This window comes from Antennarius striatus, chromosome 11, assembly GCF_040054535.1.
Source record: "Antennarius striatus isolate MH-2024 chromosome 11, ASM4005453v1, whole genome shotgun sequence".
Lineage (NCBI taxonomy): Eukaryota > Metazoa > Chordata > Actinopteri > Lophiiformes > Antennariidae > Antennarius > Antennarius striatus.
The window spans coordinates 17572538-17585896 of record NC_090786.1 but is presented as its reverse complement, the minus strand read 5'-3'; the positions used below and the strand labels follow the sequence as shown (position 1 = coordinate 17585896).

The 13359-nt window shown below is 41.4% G+C and overlaps 1 protein-coding gene across 5 annotated transcripts in view; it reads right to left on the bottom strand.

Annotated features, from left to right (window-relative positions):
* arid4b (AT-rich interaction domain 4B) overlaps positions 1 to 13359 on the bottom strand; it is a 44864-nt gene that overhangs the window by 30807 nt on the left and 698 nt on the right. For 4 of the 5 annotated variants that reach the window (XM_068328276.1, XM_068328273.1, XM_068328277.1 and 1 more), the window contains exon 2: positions 11668 to 11716. In XM_068328276.1, the coding sequence (XP_068184377.1) occupies positions 11668 to 11673 (6 nt within the window). In that variant the 5' untranslated portion in view covers positions 11674 to 11716. Of the gene's footprint in view, positions 1 to 11667; positions 11717 to 12443; positions 13343 to 13359 lie in introns of those variants that run through there. The other variant, XM_068328275.1, reaches the window with a different exon arrangement.

Sequence of the window (13359 nt, the reverse complement as noted above, 5' to 3'; positions counted from 1 at the left end):
TACTGATGAGAGTTGTGGAGACTGTGAATCAAATAATGGTTATCACCCAACCTCTAATATTGGAGCCTAGTCAGTAAACATACAATAAGAACAGAACTGGGCATCGAAAACTGCTCCCACATTGAAACTGGTTCCAAAAATGTGGTTCAACCAAGACTGTTCAGAAAGTTTCATTGTGATTCTACTTCTAGCTTCCAAAATAGATTTCATTTCTACTTGAGTTTAATTCCCACAGTGGTGAAATGCAGCTTATGTAGCATCCACCCCACAGGTTGTGTGGGTATCTCCAGTCGAGCATCATGTAACGCAGGACAAAGTGTTTCAAAGTGTGGCTTTAGTACCTTTGCCAAACTCGTTTCACACACAGAAGGATGCACAAGTAACACGACTACACACCTTCACCTCCAAGGTCTACATATCAGCGAGTGTTTAGAGTGCTGTGCCATTCTAACCCGCCTCCCTCTGCCTGATCTAAGGTCTGAGTCAAGAACTAGCAGCATACTGCGGTTCAGGGAAAATTGATTAATTTTTGTGGTATTCTTAACGGGGAGACCGGAAACAAGTTATGCTCTCCTGAAATGTTATAAACTGAATCAAATACAAAGACTGAAACCTATTTTTGGTAGATGAATGTCAACAGATTATTAGCACTAGCAGCCAGTTTACTTCTTCTATGATAGTCTATGATAGGGTGATTCCATGATGTGTGAAGAAGACCTGAATGAACTAACAATAAACAACACTTATTCACACAGAAAAGCTTGTACATCATTCATTCATCGTCTTGAACACACAACCGTCTTCATCCTCTCATCTTCAGCCGCTTGTGCGGTTCCAGGTCACAGGTTTATGCTGGGGCCTATCCCAGGTGACTATGGGCAAGTGGTGGGGTACACCCTGGACAAGTCGCCAGGGCCATGGCTTGTATAATTTTTTAAATATTTTCGATCATATATGTTCCTCCACGTTGGATGGAGCTAAATTGATTAGCACCTGAAAAGTATTGCTTCTCCTGAAGCCCTTGAATATCAATCACTGATATTGAATAAGGCATTACGATTGTATTAGCTCATACAATACACCGCTTGCACACCGCTAGCTTTCACCAGCAAAAAAAAAAAAGGAACACAAACAAATGACATAGTGATTCACACAGCACATAGTGGTAATTAGCTCACCACCACTGTACACGTCACATGGCTGTGGGATTGTGGTAACGTGGTTATTGTCCCAGTCACAAGTGTAACTAATGTAAGAAAACATCCACACAAAAACTTAAATATATCAACAATTCAATGATAGAGTAACACCAATGAACCACATAAAAAGAGCAGAGGGACAGATGTCATCCTCTGTGTGATGAAGATGTCCGGCGTCTCTGGGACCCATACAGATGGATCCGGGGCAGAGTCCAGGGCTCTACAGCCTCCCCACCTCTCTCATAAACACCTCATTAGTCTTCAGTGCACCAGCTGCCCCCACAACGCCAGGTTTACTTGAAGCGAAAGCCATTTCCCCGTGGCTCACCAACGTCAATCCCAGCTGCAAGGCAGAGACGGACTTGAGCACTGCTCAGGCTCTTCTGTCATCCTGCCTCCTTTTTGCTTTGCCTGCTTTTAGCCTGTTCCTTGATGCTTCAGAGATGAAGAGTGGACGAATACAGCTGGGTCAGAGGGGGCAGCTCGACAGCTGTGGCTGCCAGACCTTCCCCGTTAAACAAGACAGGGGTGATAACATACTACTGAGGCCAGTTTGTCATGCTCACATGCCAACACACACAGAGGCCAGTTTGTCGTTTCCACAGATAAATCCCCACCTCCCAACATTCAGCTAAACCTATGAAAGAAACTCCCATTCCTTGGATTTAATTGTCATTCAGCCATCAGTTATCTGGAGAAAAACACTCCTTTTTTCCATGGCTGCTGCCAGTGCTGAACAACAGACAATGTTTATCCCCACTCAGAAAATCAACCAATCAAGATGACTAAGCTCTGAGAGATGAGATTCCTGGTGCAGCATCCTCTCCCACAGTGGAATTCAACTGGAATTCAACCAGTAAGCCAGGCCTCCTCCCTGCTGATGTCTCATAAGACACATCCACCAACTAATACCAGATCACACTTGTTGCCAGACTGAAGAAATAAGTTTACATTTTCAGAAAACACACCATGAAATTTTTTGGCTGTTTTGCAGAAACATATTCTTGGCATTAAATGCCTGGGCTTGAGCTAGCCATTCGCCACTTCGCCATAGGCAAAGTAAATTCCAGAGTGCCTACAAGGTTTTTAGACTGTGTAGCCACAGTGGCGTTCTTATTTTTACGGAAAAAAGGCTAAAACTTAGTACTTTTTCGATCGCTAGCGCCGCTTGCTAGCGTGCTCGCTAGCGCCGCTATTTCCGCTGGCGCCGCTATTTTCGCTAGCGTCGCTATTTCCGCCGGTGCCGCTATTTCCGCATGCCGACGGAATTTAACCGAAGCATGCCGACAGAAATAGCCGACGGAAATAGCCGAAGTGACCCAAACGCTCCCCATCATTAAATATGGACTCGGGTCATGACCTCTTCTCGTCCAATGAAAAACAAAAAGATTCTTTTTTTTATAAGCTAAACCCGCTAATTGGTGTACGACAAGGTGAGGATAATCGATTGAAAGAAAATGAGAATAGAGTGTTTTATAGTAGATTTTGCATTAAAATTCTAATTGAACAACAAATGGTGAATGCTGAGAGGGGGTAGGAGTGGTGACAGACCGATCAGAAGGTAAATGAAAGATATTGTCAATACTTTTTTGTAGTCTTAGACTTTTGATCCCTATGACCGGCAGGAATAACCAGCGATGCATGTAAATGTGAATTCACCTCGCTTGCTATTTTATATGCCTTTTTAAATTGAAATGAAAAATCATATCGAATTTTTAAAAAAAATTAAACTATGGCATACCAATGGTGTTGTCTAAGTCAAAGTTAAAATGTATTCTAGTCCAAGTAAAACTTAAAAGTAAACATTGAGTGATATTTTGTATGACTGTATCTTCACATAGTGAATGCAAGTTTTCAATTGTTGAATATCACATTCATACCTGCATAAAATAGGATAGAAATACAGATAGTTAAGCTTGAACTGTTGACTTTAGTGTATTTTTGTAGGTAAACTGAACAGAACATTTTGCCCTCAGAATGCAGGAAAACAACCCCATTTTCTAAAAAATTTCCCCGGGGGCCCCCCGATCCCCCATGCGGGGGAGTATTCCCCCCCCACACCCCTATGACAAGTGTAGTTTTACACCCCCAAACAATTGAAAACTTGCATTCACTATGTGAAGATACAGTCAAACAAAATATTACTCAATGTTTACTTGTAAGTTTTACTTGGACTACAAGACATTTTAACTTTGACTAAGGCCCCGTCCACGCGATGACGGATTTTTTTGAAAACGCAACTTTTTAAAAACGCATCGAAAACGATTTGCGTCCACACGACATCGTTTTCAAAAAAATCTCCGTCCACACGTAAACGCACCAGTACGTTTTCGAAGACGGCTATAAGCATGCCAAACCATGTGGTGGCAGTATTGAGTCAAATTTTATCCAATAGGAATCCTTCATATTTTGTTGTCACAACACACATAAATATGACGTCACAGAGGTTTTCGTCGCAGGCAAGACGTAAGGGTTTTTTAAAAGTTGCGGATACAGTGTCGAAACGACAACTTAGACCCAGCGTTTTTTTTAAAATCCATCTCGGCCAGCGTTTTCGAAAAGTTGCGTTTTCGTTCCGGATATCTGCGTTGTCGTGTGGACGGAAGGCGTAAACGCAACAAAAAAGTTGCGTTTTAAAAAAATCCGTCATCTTGTGGACGGGGGCTAAGACACTTTGATTTTAATAAATTTGATTCTTGGTATTAGTCAATGTTTACTTGTAAGTTTTACTTGCTATTACAGCAAGCCGCTGGCTTGGACACAGAATTTGGCCTTTTGTGGCTTACTCAATTCTATTATACTGAGCCACAGTGGCTTAGTCATACTACCTCCTAGTGCAAGCCCAGCATTACTTTTCTTAAACATTTGTTTTGAAATAAAATATGGTTTACATGCATACAAAACTAGTTAATATTTTTTTATACATGACAAATAAGGTAAATGAAGCTAATAAGCTAAATTTGTATTCTTAAGAAATCCTGTATCTCCATTAAAAGTTTTTGAAGTCCATAAAACCACAACAACCTCATAGAAAAATGCCTGAACTGGAAGCAGAATCTTTGCAGTTCACATATATCATGTATGCACAGGAATAAGGTTTTGGCTTCATGAATACCACCTCAACTCAAATAAAGTGCCTACATCACACAGGATATAATGAATAATGAGTGATGCCTCCAATTTGGCACTACCAACAAAGGAAATGCACAGCCTTTTTATTTTTTAAAAGGAATTAAATATCACAAGTTACACACATCCTCTACTCCCATAATACTGTGGGCTGAACTGGAGGCAAAAAGTAGCATCCTGCTACTTCTTGAAGTCTACAGAACTCCCTCTATGGTATCATCGGTAGCCAGATGGAGACGGGGTCACACCCTCCACAATGTTTTCTCAAGGCCTCGTTGGCTTTCAGATCAATAAGTACAGTCAGTACAGATCTAGTATGAACACTTGTAGCTCTGTTCAGCCTCCTGTGAGAACATGGTGACGTTTTTGACCAGAAGGGGATCCTGAATAGAGGGAAGGCATGGTGCTCTAACGTTGAGGTTGTCAAAGCGACGGCTGGCGTTTCCAATCATTTCATGTATGAAGTCACCATGAGAGGAAACATCTCTGTCAGCCTGAACTCACTTCATTACTGGAAAAAGTCTACAGTGCTCTTGGAGATCCATTCTGAAAATGTCAAACTTCCTCTGGAGAGACCAGCCAGCCGCTCCCAGAGCACATGGAGTTGTTTTTGCCTCATGATGAGATCATTCAGGTGTGATGTCATGCCTCATTTTTGTTTCTCAGTTCATTTGTCTTCCGTTCCATCTCAAAATATTTCTGACACCACATACATACACCTCTTCCTTATTTCTCTATTTGTGTCTATGGTAATAATGAGTCGTTATAAGAGCCAGGCGCACTACCAGGCTGGTGGTGATTGTTAAAAAAATCACCTCAACGGCTTGTTTGCCCATTATATGAACAGGGTTCACAGTCTGAAGGAAAGCCACTGGTGGGTTCTGATAATATTTGACCTGTGCTCTCCGTTTGCAACCGATGTGGAAAACATTCTCCATGAACATAAGCTTGATTAAACCCCTACAAATGTTCTGCTGTGAGGCAACAAAAAGCATGCGTGGCCTGCTCCAGCTTCACTTTGCTTAAATACACCACAGGAGAAAGGGACACAGAGACAAGTGATTATAAGAACGATCTATTAGGAAATCAGGCGGAGGAGTATGAGTAATGTTTAAGGATAAACGCTGAGATTTATTAGTGACATAAAAGCTCTTCTCCCCTCCACGGAGGAATCCGTGTTGTCAGCCATAAAGAACCTCAATCTTTGCTGTTGAATGACACACAATTTAAACAGAGGGGTGATAGATGGTGTGTTAGTCCATGTGTAAGTGATCTTAGTCTTGGGGGGGGGGGGGGTCTGCTAGTCAGAGCCACAAAATGATTCTGGCTTCACCAAAACTAAACATACTGGAGTGACACTGGCAGCAAAATGAGATCACTTTTCTGCTCAATAAAGGCTCTCAGGTCATGAAATATTTATCAGCCAACTCCACAGAGCACCACTTGAAAATTAGGCTGCTGCTTATAGTGCATTTCTTAGACAGACTAGGTGACTCGAGCATTTTCATTCTACAATTCATTTGAAGACACTTCCTGGAAGCTATCAAAAGGTAAAAACTACAAAAACTACTCTTGTGAAATGGAGTGCAGGACTGGAGCCATGTTTTCCACACAGGCCGTTTGGAAATGTGACTTTGGTGTCAACTCTGACAAACGAACACCACATCAGACTAGTAACTAGTGCTTGGACCATAACAAAGCACTTTAACTCCATCACTGTGACTTATTTGCAATTTTTTATATGACTTTACATAAGTTTTTACTCCTGTGACCCATCTGATAGAGTCAGTTACTTGGTATTAAGTGGTCTCAGCATCCATAAAGCTGTTTTCATTTACTCAGTCTGATTTTACCTTTAGTCAGGTGTAACAGTCAGGAAAATTATATGATTCTGCGTAATGATTAGAATGATAACAGGGCTAGTTATCCATCCCCACAAGACACACAAAAATGGAAGGTGAGTAAGAGTGAGTAAGATATGAGGTGATTCATACCTGATTTTTCTGCATTAAATCAGATTTTGCCCGTGATGTGTGAACACAAATATCTGGGGTTTTTTCTATTCAGAATTGACTCACTTTTATATGTGATCAGACTTTATTTTGTTTTTTGCATATATAAAGTGCTGCTGAGTGCTTACACTGGCAGCCACCGATGGAGAACCCGAATGACCACAGAGAAGAGATGACTAGAACAATTCAGGAACTGATCCTATTTGCGGCCCTGCAGTGCAAAATTTCAATTATACATTAACCGCCATCGCATCAATCTGAGTTTGCACAGTGTGTCGTGCAGAGACATATCAGTGCGCACATGCCTGCCGATTCACAGGACAGATGCGTTCACATCAGAATAAGGTCAGATTTTTCTAACCGTGATAAAGAAGTGATGAACGTATCGCTGAGTGATGACAATTAACCATCACCTCAAGAGAGGTTTCTATTTTCCACTCGTCCTTGAGCATAGAACGTAAGATGGTTGAAAGTTAAGGGTATAAAATTATTGATGCATTTATATCACGCATAACACAATCAAAGAAATACACATGATCACTTGGCTGCAGTAAAGAGTTTTTTCTGATAATATTGCTTTTACCAGTACTTTTACTTTTAACACCGGTATTTTATTAGCAGCAGTGAGTATCACTACTTTTATAGTTACTAATATTTAGTGTGATAGTAAAACGATAATAAATGATATAGAACAAGATTGGAGTAACAGCTAACACAGGCAGAAATGACAGGAAATGGTGTTACTATGCTGTATTGTCATTTTCTGACTAGGGCCCATCGTCGCAGTAACTAAACAGTAACTAAGAGTATGACTGCTTTCCTGTTCAGGCCTTGGAAATCCAATTACAGTAGCATGGCTGACCTCCACTTCATCTCAGAATTCAGCTTTGTGCCCTTTACTCTCCGGACTTTGACAGCATCCTTAACTTTAAAGATGTGTTCATCTTTTTCAAAGTTCCTACTGTTGTATGTTGGCATGTTTCTGGTAGATTTTAGGATGTCATACATTACAGTCAGCTGACTGGAAGCAGCATGACAGTTACCGGTAAATGTCTAATTGAAATAAAGTAAAGCAGGTTGTCCCAAATTTTTTCAATATACTGACGTCTGGATGCAGCAGAGCTTTTCAAGCAGACCACTGAGGCACTTAGCAGTCTTGTTGAGATAGTTTTTGACCTGTTACGTTGTGCTGAAATGAACATGCATGGAAGTCGGACAAAGGAACATACAAGAGGCATGCAGAGAAGAATTAAGCTCTCTCTCAGCCAAGCTCACACTTACAATAATCCTGCAGTGAATCACCTCTTTGTCCAAACCAGAGTCGCTGCAGTTCTAGCGACGGGTGCTTCAGCAGGAGTTGCCTTGGCAATGCCATGGCAGCTTCAAACTAGGACTAAAAATAATAATCTTAATGGATTTTGTTTGCAAGATTAACAATCAAAGTTTAGAGGAGTTCAGAAAATCTACTTCGGCTGACGTCTAACATACATTTCAGACCATGTCGGTGATTCATCTATCATCGAACAGGTAATGTAACTTTAGAAAGAAGTGGACCTTTGTAATCGATATATAAATATAAAATTCTGGTTTTATATATCGATTCTTCTCTCAAAGATACGGAAAGTTTATGATTAATTATATTTTATGGTTTAACTGCAATGTTGCTGCTTGCTCTCAATTTCTCTCTCAAAACATAGAACAAAAAACGTGTTCATGTTCATGATAGTGTTTCAGTAATCGGCTAACAATAGGTAACCCAAAAATGCTGTGACTGTTAAACAATTTTGACGAGATGATTCACAACAATGTCACAGTTTTATGTAAGGAGGGTTTAGCTAACAATCAAATCATGGAACATTTCTCTCAAAGACTCTGGAGCCAAAATAAAGAAGGGTGAGGACAAGATGGAGAGACAGTCTATTGTAATCAACTTTTTGAAGAAGTATGTGGTGGTTTCTGAATGGAGTAGAGACCTGAAACAACAATAAAGCAACAAAGACGGACGAGGAGACACACCTACAAGGAGGAATTTTAGTGATAAAGGAGTTCCAGGAGACAGGTTACAGTGTGAGGTACAGTCATGTTCACTGTGTCACCAGCATCGCAAGGAAAAGCATCAACACAACTTGTTTATCATGGGAGATAAAACCATGAAACTGGAAAACAAGCGTGACCATTGCAGCCGTTGTCACAACTTCTGTATGTCGGTGAAGCAGAGTCAGTCAGAGTCTCTCCAGAGATCAGGAGCACGATCAAACACAAGCTGTGGTGTGGTGTCACCAGAACTCAGTCAGGACCAGGAGACCAGATGACATGGACTGCGAGGACAGGAGGGTGATGACTGTCTGTGGTTGGGAGTGACAAGTCAGATGAGGAGGATGTAGGTTGATAATGAACTATCTAATGATCTGGTCAGGGACCCATGCCTGTCATGATTGGAGATAATCGCGCTTTATTTATTTATTCATTCATTTATTTATTCATTCTTGAATTACAGTAGAAAGCCTGTTGAATTGTACTCAGTCTTCAATTTCTGAACTCTGCCATTCATCAATATATCATCAACACATTAAAAAAAATTATGCTTCAGCTTTGCACTGGACTCTTCTTAAGGTTTGAATTGAACATAAAACTCTATCTAAATTAAATGCCTATAAATTAATGTAAATGGAAAACAAAAAGACAGTTCATTATTTTGGCCAGTAAAAAATATGCTTGTCCAGTGGAGGTTTTTCATTTACCTGCACACTTGAATACCTATTATTTATAGGTATTCAAGTGTATATATACAGTATACTGTGTGTGTACACACACACACACACACACACACACACACACACACACACACACACACACATTATATATATACATATATACTCTATATATATACCCTATTGAGGTTCTCTTCCCTAATGATTGTGTACTATAGAACCACAACACTTCACAACACAGTTCTTCACTATTTATTAACTGGAATAATTTGTCATTTCACTCCAATGTCACAGCATTGGAGTTTCTTTTGTTGACAATAAAACAGCAATTTTGGACTGTTGACTGGCAAAACGAGTGATTTAGTAATTTAGCTTTGCAACTCCATAAAGCTGGAGGAAATATAAGAGACAGATACACACAGATTACAAGTGATGCGACTTTTACATTGTAGTGGAGCTCAAACTCTGCAGTTCCCAGAATGCAACTCAACAGCACCTTGCATCAAGTCAATCTGGCCTCATGAACACCTCTCCAGCTGAGTTTACACATATAATAACTTCAAATGCTGGTTTCTTATTAAGATTTAAGCATTTTTAAGAAGTGCCTGTGGCTTACCACGCGGTTACATGCATGAAAATCACACCATTAAGCAGATCATTAAAGATGGATGGATGTCAAGGCCATGATGAGACAGCCTCTAAATGTGGAACTAAACCTTTAGAGTGGGTTTACAATGCTGGTACTGATGCTTATGGCATCGTTCTAGGTGACCAAGGTCATGGACAAAGTGCAGCTGCTGACTAGATCAGCCAGAATACTTCTGCTCCAACAAGGTCTTTCTATCCTGCCATTTCAGCAAAGTCATTTAGATGACATTTTCAGATAAAAAAAAAAAGACTCAAACAAATACCAAACATATTAGTTCACTTCTGGGATATCTGATGTTGAAGAGTTTTTGTTTTTCTTCTGCATGCTATGTTAAACGCACTGTGTGGTCAACAGAGACATGCTAGGAGCCAAACAAATGCTAAATGCACAGAATGAAAAGTTGCCCTAGTTACGGAGAAATTTACAGTTCAGCACTGAACACAAGTTCCTACTGCAGAGAGCAGTTAAACAAGTGAGCGCTTCTCAAGCATCAATAGAGCAGGCCTAATGACTCAGATTACTACAAAAACAACAAAAGCTACAACATTCATGTACAAAAGTCAATGTTAAAGCAATACTCCTGTCAGCAGCGGTGTACATAACCAAATGTAAGAATAATAATCACCTAATCAGACCCGACTGCCAAGACGAAGAATTGGAACTGCCAAATAGTTATGAGCACTATCAGCACGAGTTAAATGTTCACACATTAAGTGTTCTTCAAAAATACACTCAAAGCGGATGAGGAATAAATGAGGTACTAACTTTTTTTAATTTATCGTCTGTGTCTAGATGCTGTCTGTTCATTCAGATACATTTACAGTCGTTACAGTTCCACATTCTTCCTCTGGCAAAAACAATTCACTATGCAACCACAAATCAGGAAGCCAGTCAAGTCAAGATTATGTTTTGGACAAGTATGAATGCATCAAGTAAAGATTTGTACCAGCAGAAAATAATTTCCACATGTCTTGAGATTCTGGAAAATTTCCACAACAAATGATGAATAAATGAGCTGCAAATACGTTAAAATCACCTGATGATTGAGGTTACATTATGGTGGATAACTTTGGTGTAATGCTGAGAAGTCTAACAGCGGTGGCACAAACACACCAAGCATGATATGATTACAATCACAAAGCTTCTCAGCAGCTCACAGTTCCTCCTTACTTTATTTGTTCCATGAACCTGCCACACTATCCATTAAGCATGCCAAATATAATGTGCCCAGAAATGCACACTCCTGCCAAAGTTTCTGTGTGTCAGACCACCTAATTTATCAGTGAAACTCCTCTGCAAGTTGTGACTCCATGCATGACTCCCAATTGTAGAAAAATTGACAAGTTAAGAAACAACAGTGTGCAGGAACAACAACAGCCACAAGTATGAGCGACTAAACACAAAAGAAAAACTTCAATAGCTTCGAAGCCTGGCTCCAAAAAATGACATTAGTTGTTATTTAAATTGAATAAAGCCAGAAAAAAACTATTAATCCTTTTGAACATCACAGCTCATTTCTTTCTGTTATTCACACATTATTATGCACCATTAGCCTTAGCTTGGGTTTAAGTTATAAAAGCATCAAACATAAATCACTGTGTGCCAAAGTCCATTCTCGACATGCAGTTAATAATAATGCTGAACATAAAAACAAGGTGTTTTTTTTCCTTCTTTTTCCTAATGCAGCTGAGGTCACTGGGATCTCCTGAATCATACGTGGAAAATAAAAGCCTGTGTCTGACTTGTGTTTGAACAGAACCAGAACTGACATTAAGTTAAAGTCCGCACCAGCCTCCCCATGCATAAAAAATGTTGATCCTGCATTAAACATGTTGTGTTTGACCTGCCTGGTTAAGGCATGTTTACACAGGAGCTGGACGACACTGAGCCCTGCCTGGTGAAGCAGAAGGAGCGAACCGAGTTTCCCTTTGGTTTAAAACACAGCAGGAACAAATGAATGGCCGTACCTTCATCTCTCAAAGACTCCTCTGGGCGACCAGCGTGACGAAGCGGAGGCTGGAAACAGAGGATGAAGAGGCTGTTAGAGACAGTCAGCCAAAAACAGGACCCAGTTGTTTTGATGACATCATTTCTTCTGAAAACGAAACGCTGCTGGGCGGCAGATGCACACTTGACATTGCACACACAAACACACACACACACAAAAACAATCGTATGCACATTTAATCTTCTTTTATGGTTCCTTGGATTTCATCCTGGGGGGGGGGGTGTCACTGATTTAAAGAAAACTTACATATGAGTGGCTTACATGCAGCTAGCTAGCGGGATGTGTGCGCCAGTTTCAGGAGGCTCCTGCGCGTAAATGTCTGCGCTGCGAAGTGAACCGCGGCGGGCGGATCGCTCCCATTCGCGGAGCCCTGAAGCCGTTTATGTAATGCCCAGTGCTCTGTAGTCTGTCTGTCAGCAGTCACTCCGGGCTAGTGGCTACGAAGGGCGAACAAACACTAAGTTAGTCTGTGCCGAACACAGAGGCGCCCCCTCTGTCTCTCTGTTCTGCACGCATGTACGGATAATGAAGAGGTTTAGGATCGGGCGCTGAAGGCTGCCATCGGTGATCGGTTCTCTGATCGGGGCAGCATGGTGCTCCTGTCTGCACTGCACTAACTACACAACATTACAGCAGAGGATGACGCCATTTCTGTAGCTGAGAGTCGAGTGAAGGGACTTCAATTCAGGGCTCCAAAACATTAGGAAACAAGCAAGAACCGCGATCGCCACTCACCTGCCTTCATTAAAATCGTTTATCTGTCGGAAGCGTTTCTCTTGGTTTTCACCAAAAAAAAAAAAACCCTCCTCGACACCGTTAATTCTCCCTTTTCGCTTGTCTCCCTTGTCTCGGTGCGCTGCTCTCTGCGGAGAGTCCACTCGACAGCGAAAATAGAGCGGTAATAACACTGCCTATGTGCAGCCACCGACGCATACGTTCAGGGAGATGTCACATTAATGCTATTTCCTCTATAACGGTGTTAAGTTGAGCGAAGTGAGAATGAGTCGTGCAGTCCCAGTTTTAATCACTTTCCTTAACAAAATGTTCTTCATCGACTGGTCTGGCATTCCGCTGACGGATCACTGTGGAGTGAGGTTGTCTCTGACAAAGAAGCGAGTCGGTTCGCAACAAGGTCAAGCCCGAGGGAGGTTTGTAACGCGGCAACAACGCGTTAATACACACAAGAAGCTTTTTATTGTTCTAACACAAGCCAAGGTCGCAGCCTTCCTGCGTTGGGTTGCGGTGAATGATCGCGGAGGATACAATGTCACCCGCCCCAGACGATCCACCAGACCAGCCGCTGCAAAGTGAGTGATTGACCACCGACAGCCATAACGCTCCGTCTGAAACTCTGCTGTCCTAAAACCGGGCGCTGCGATTAAATAAAGCTTCGAGTGCATTTGAAACATCATCGGTAACGAGTCCTGTCCGGTCGTTACCCGATTCTGAAATGTGCAAAAATACTGATCACGCACACGCAGCAGTGGGAATAACAAGTCCTCTCTAGCAGAGGGAAAATAGTCCGCCTCCTGTATGGTAATCACAGCTACAATTGATCAAACGGATGAGCTTCTTCATACAGGGTATCTTCATTTATTGCCCCACCGACACAGAGTTAAGTCAACCGAGATAAGCTAACGACACTGGTGGA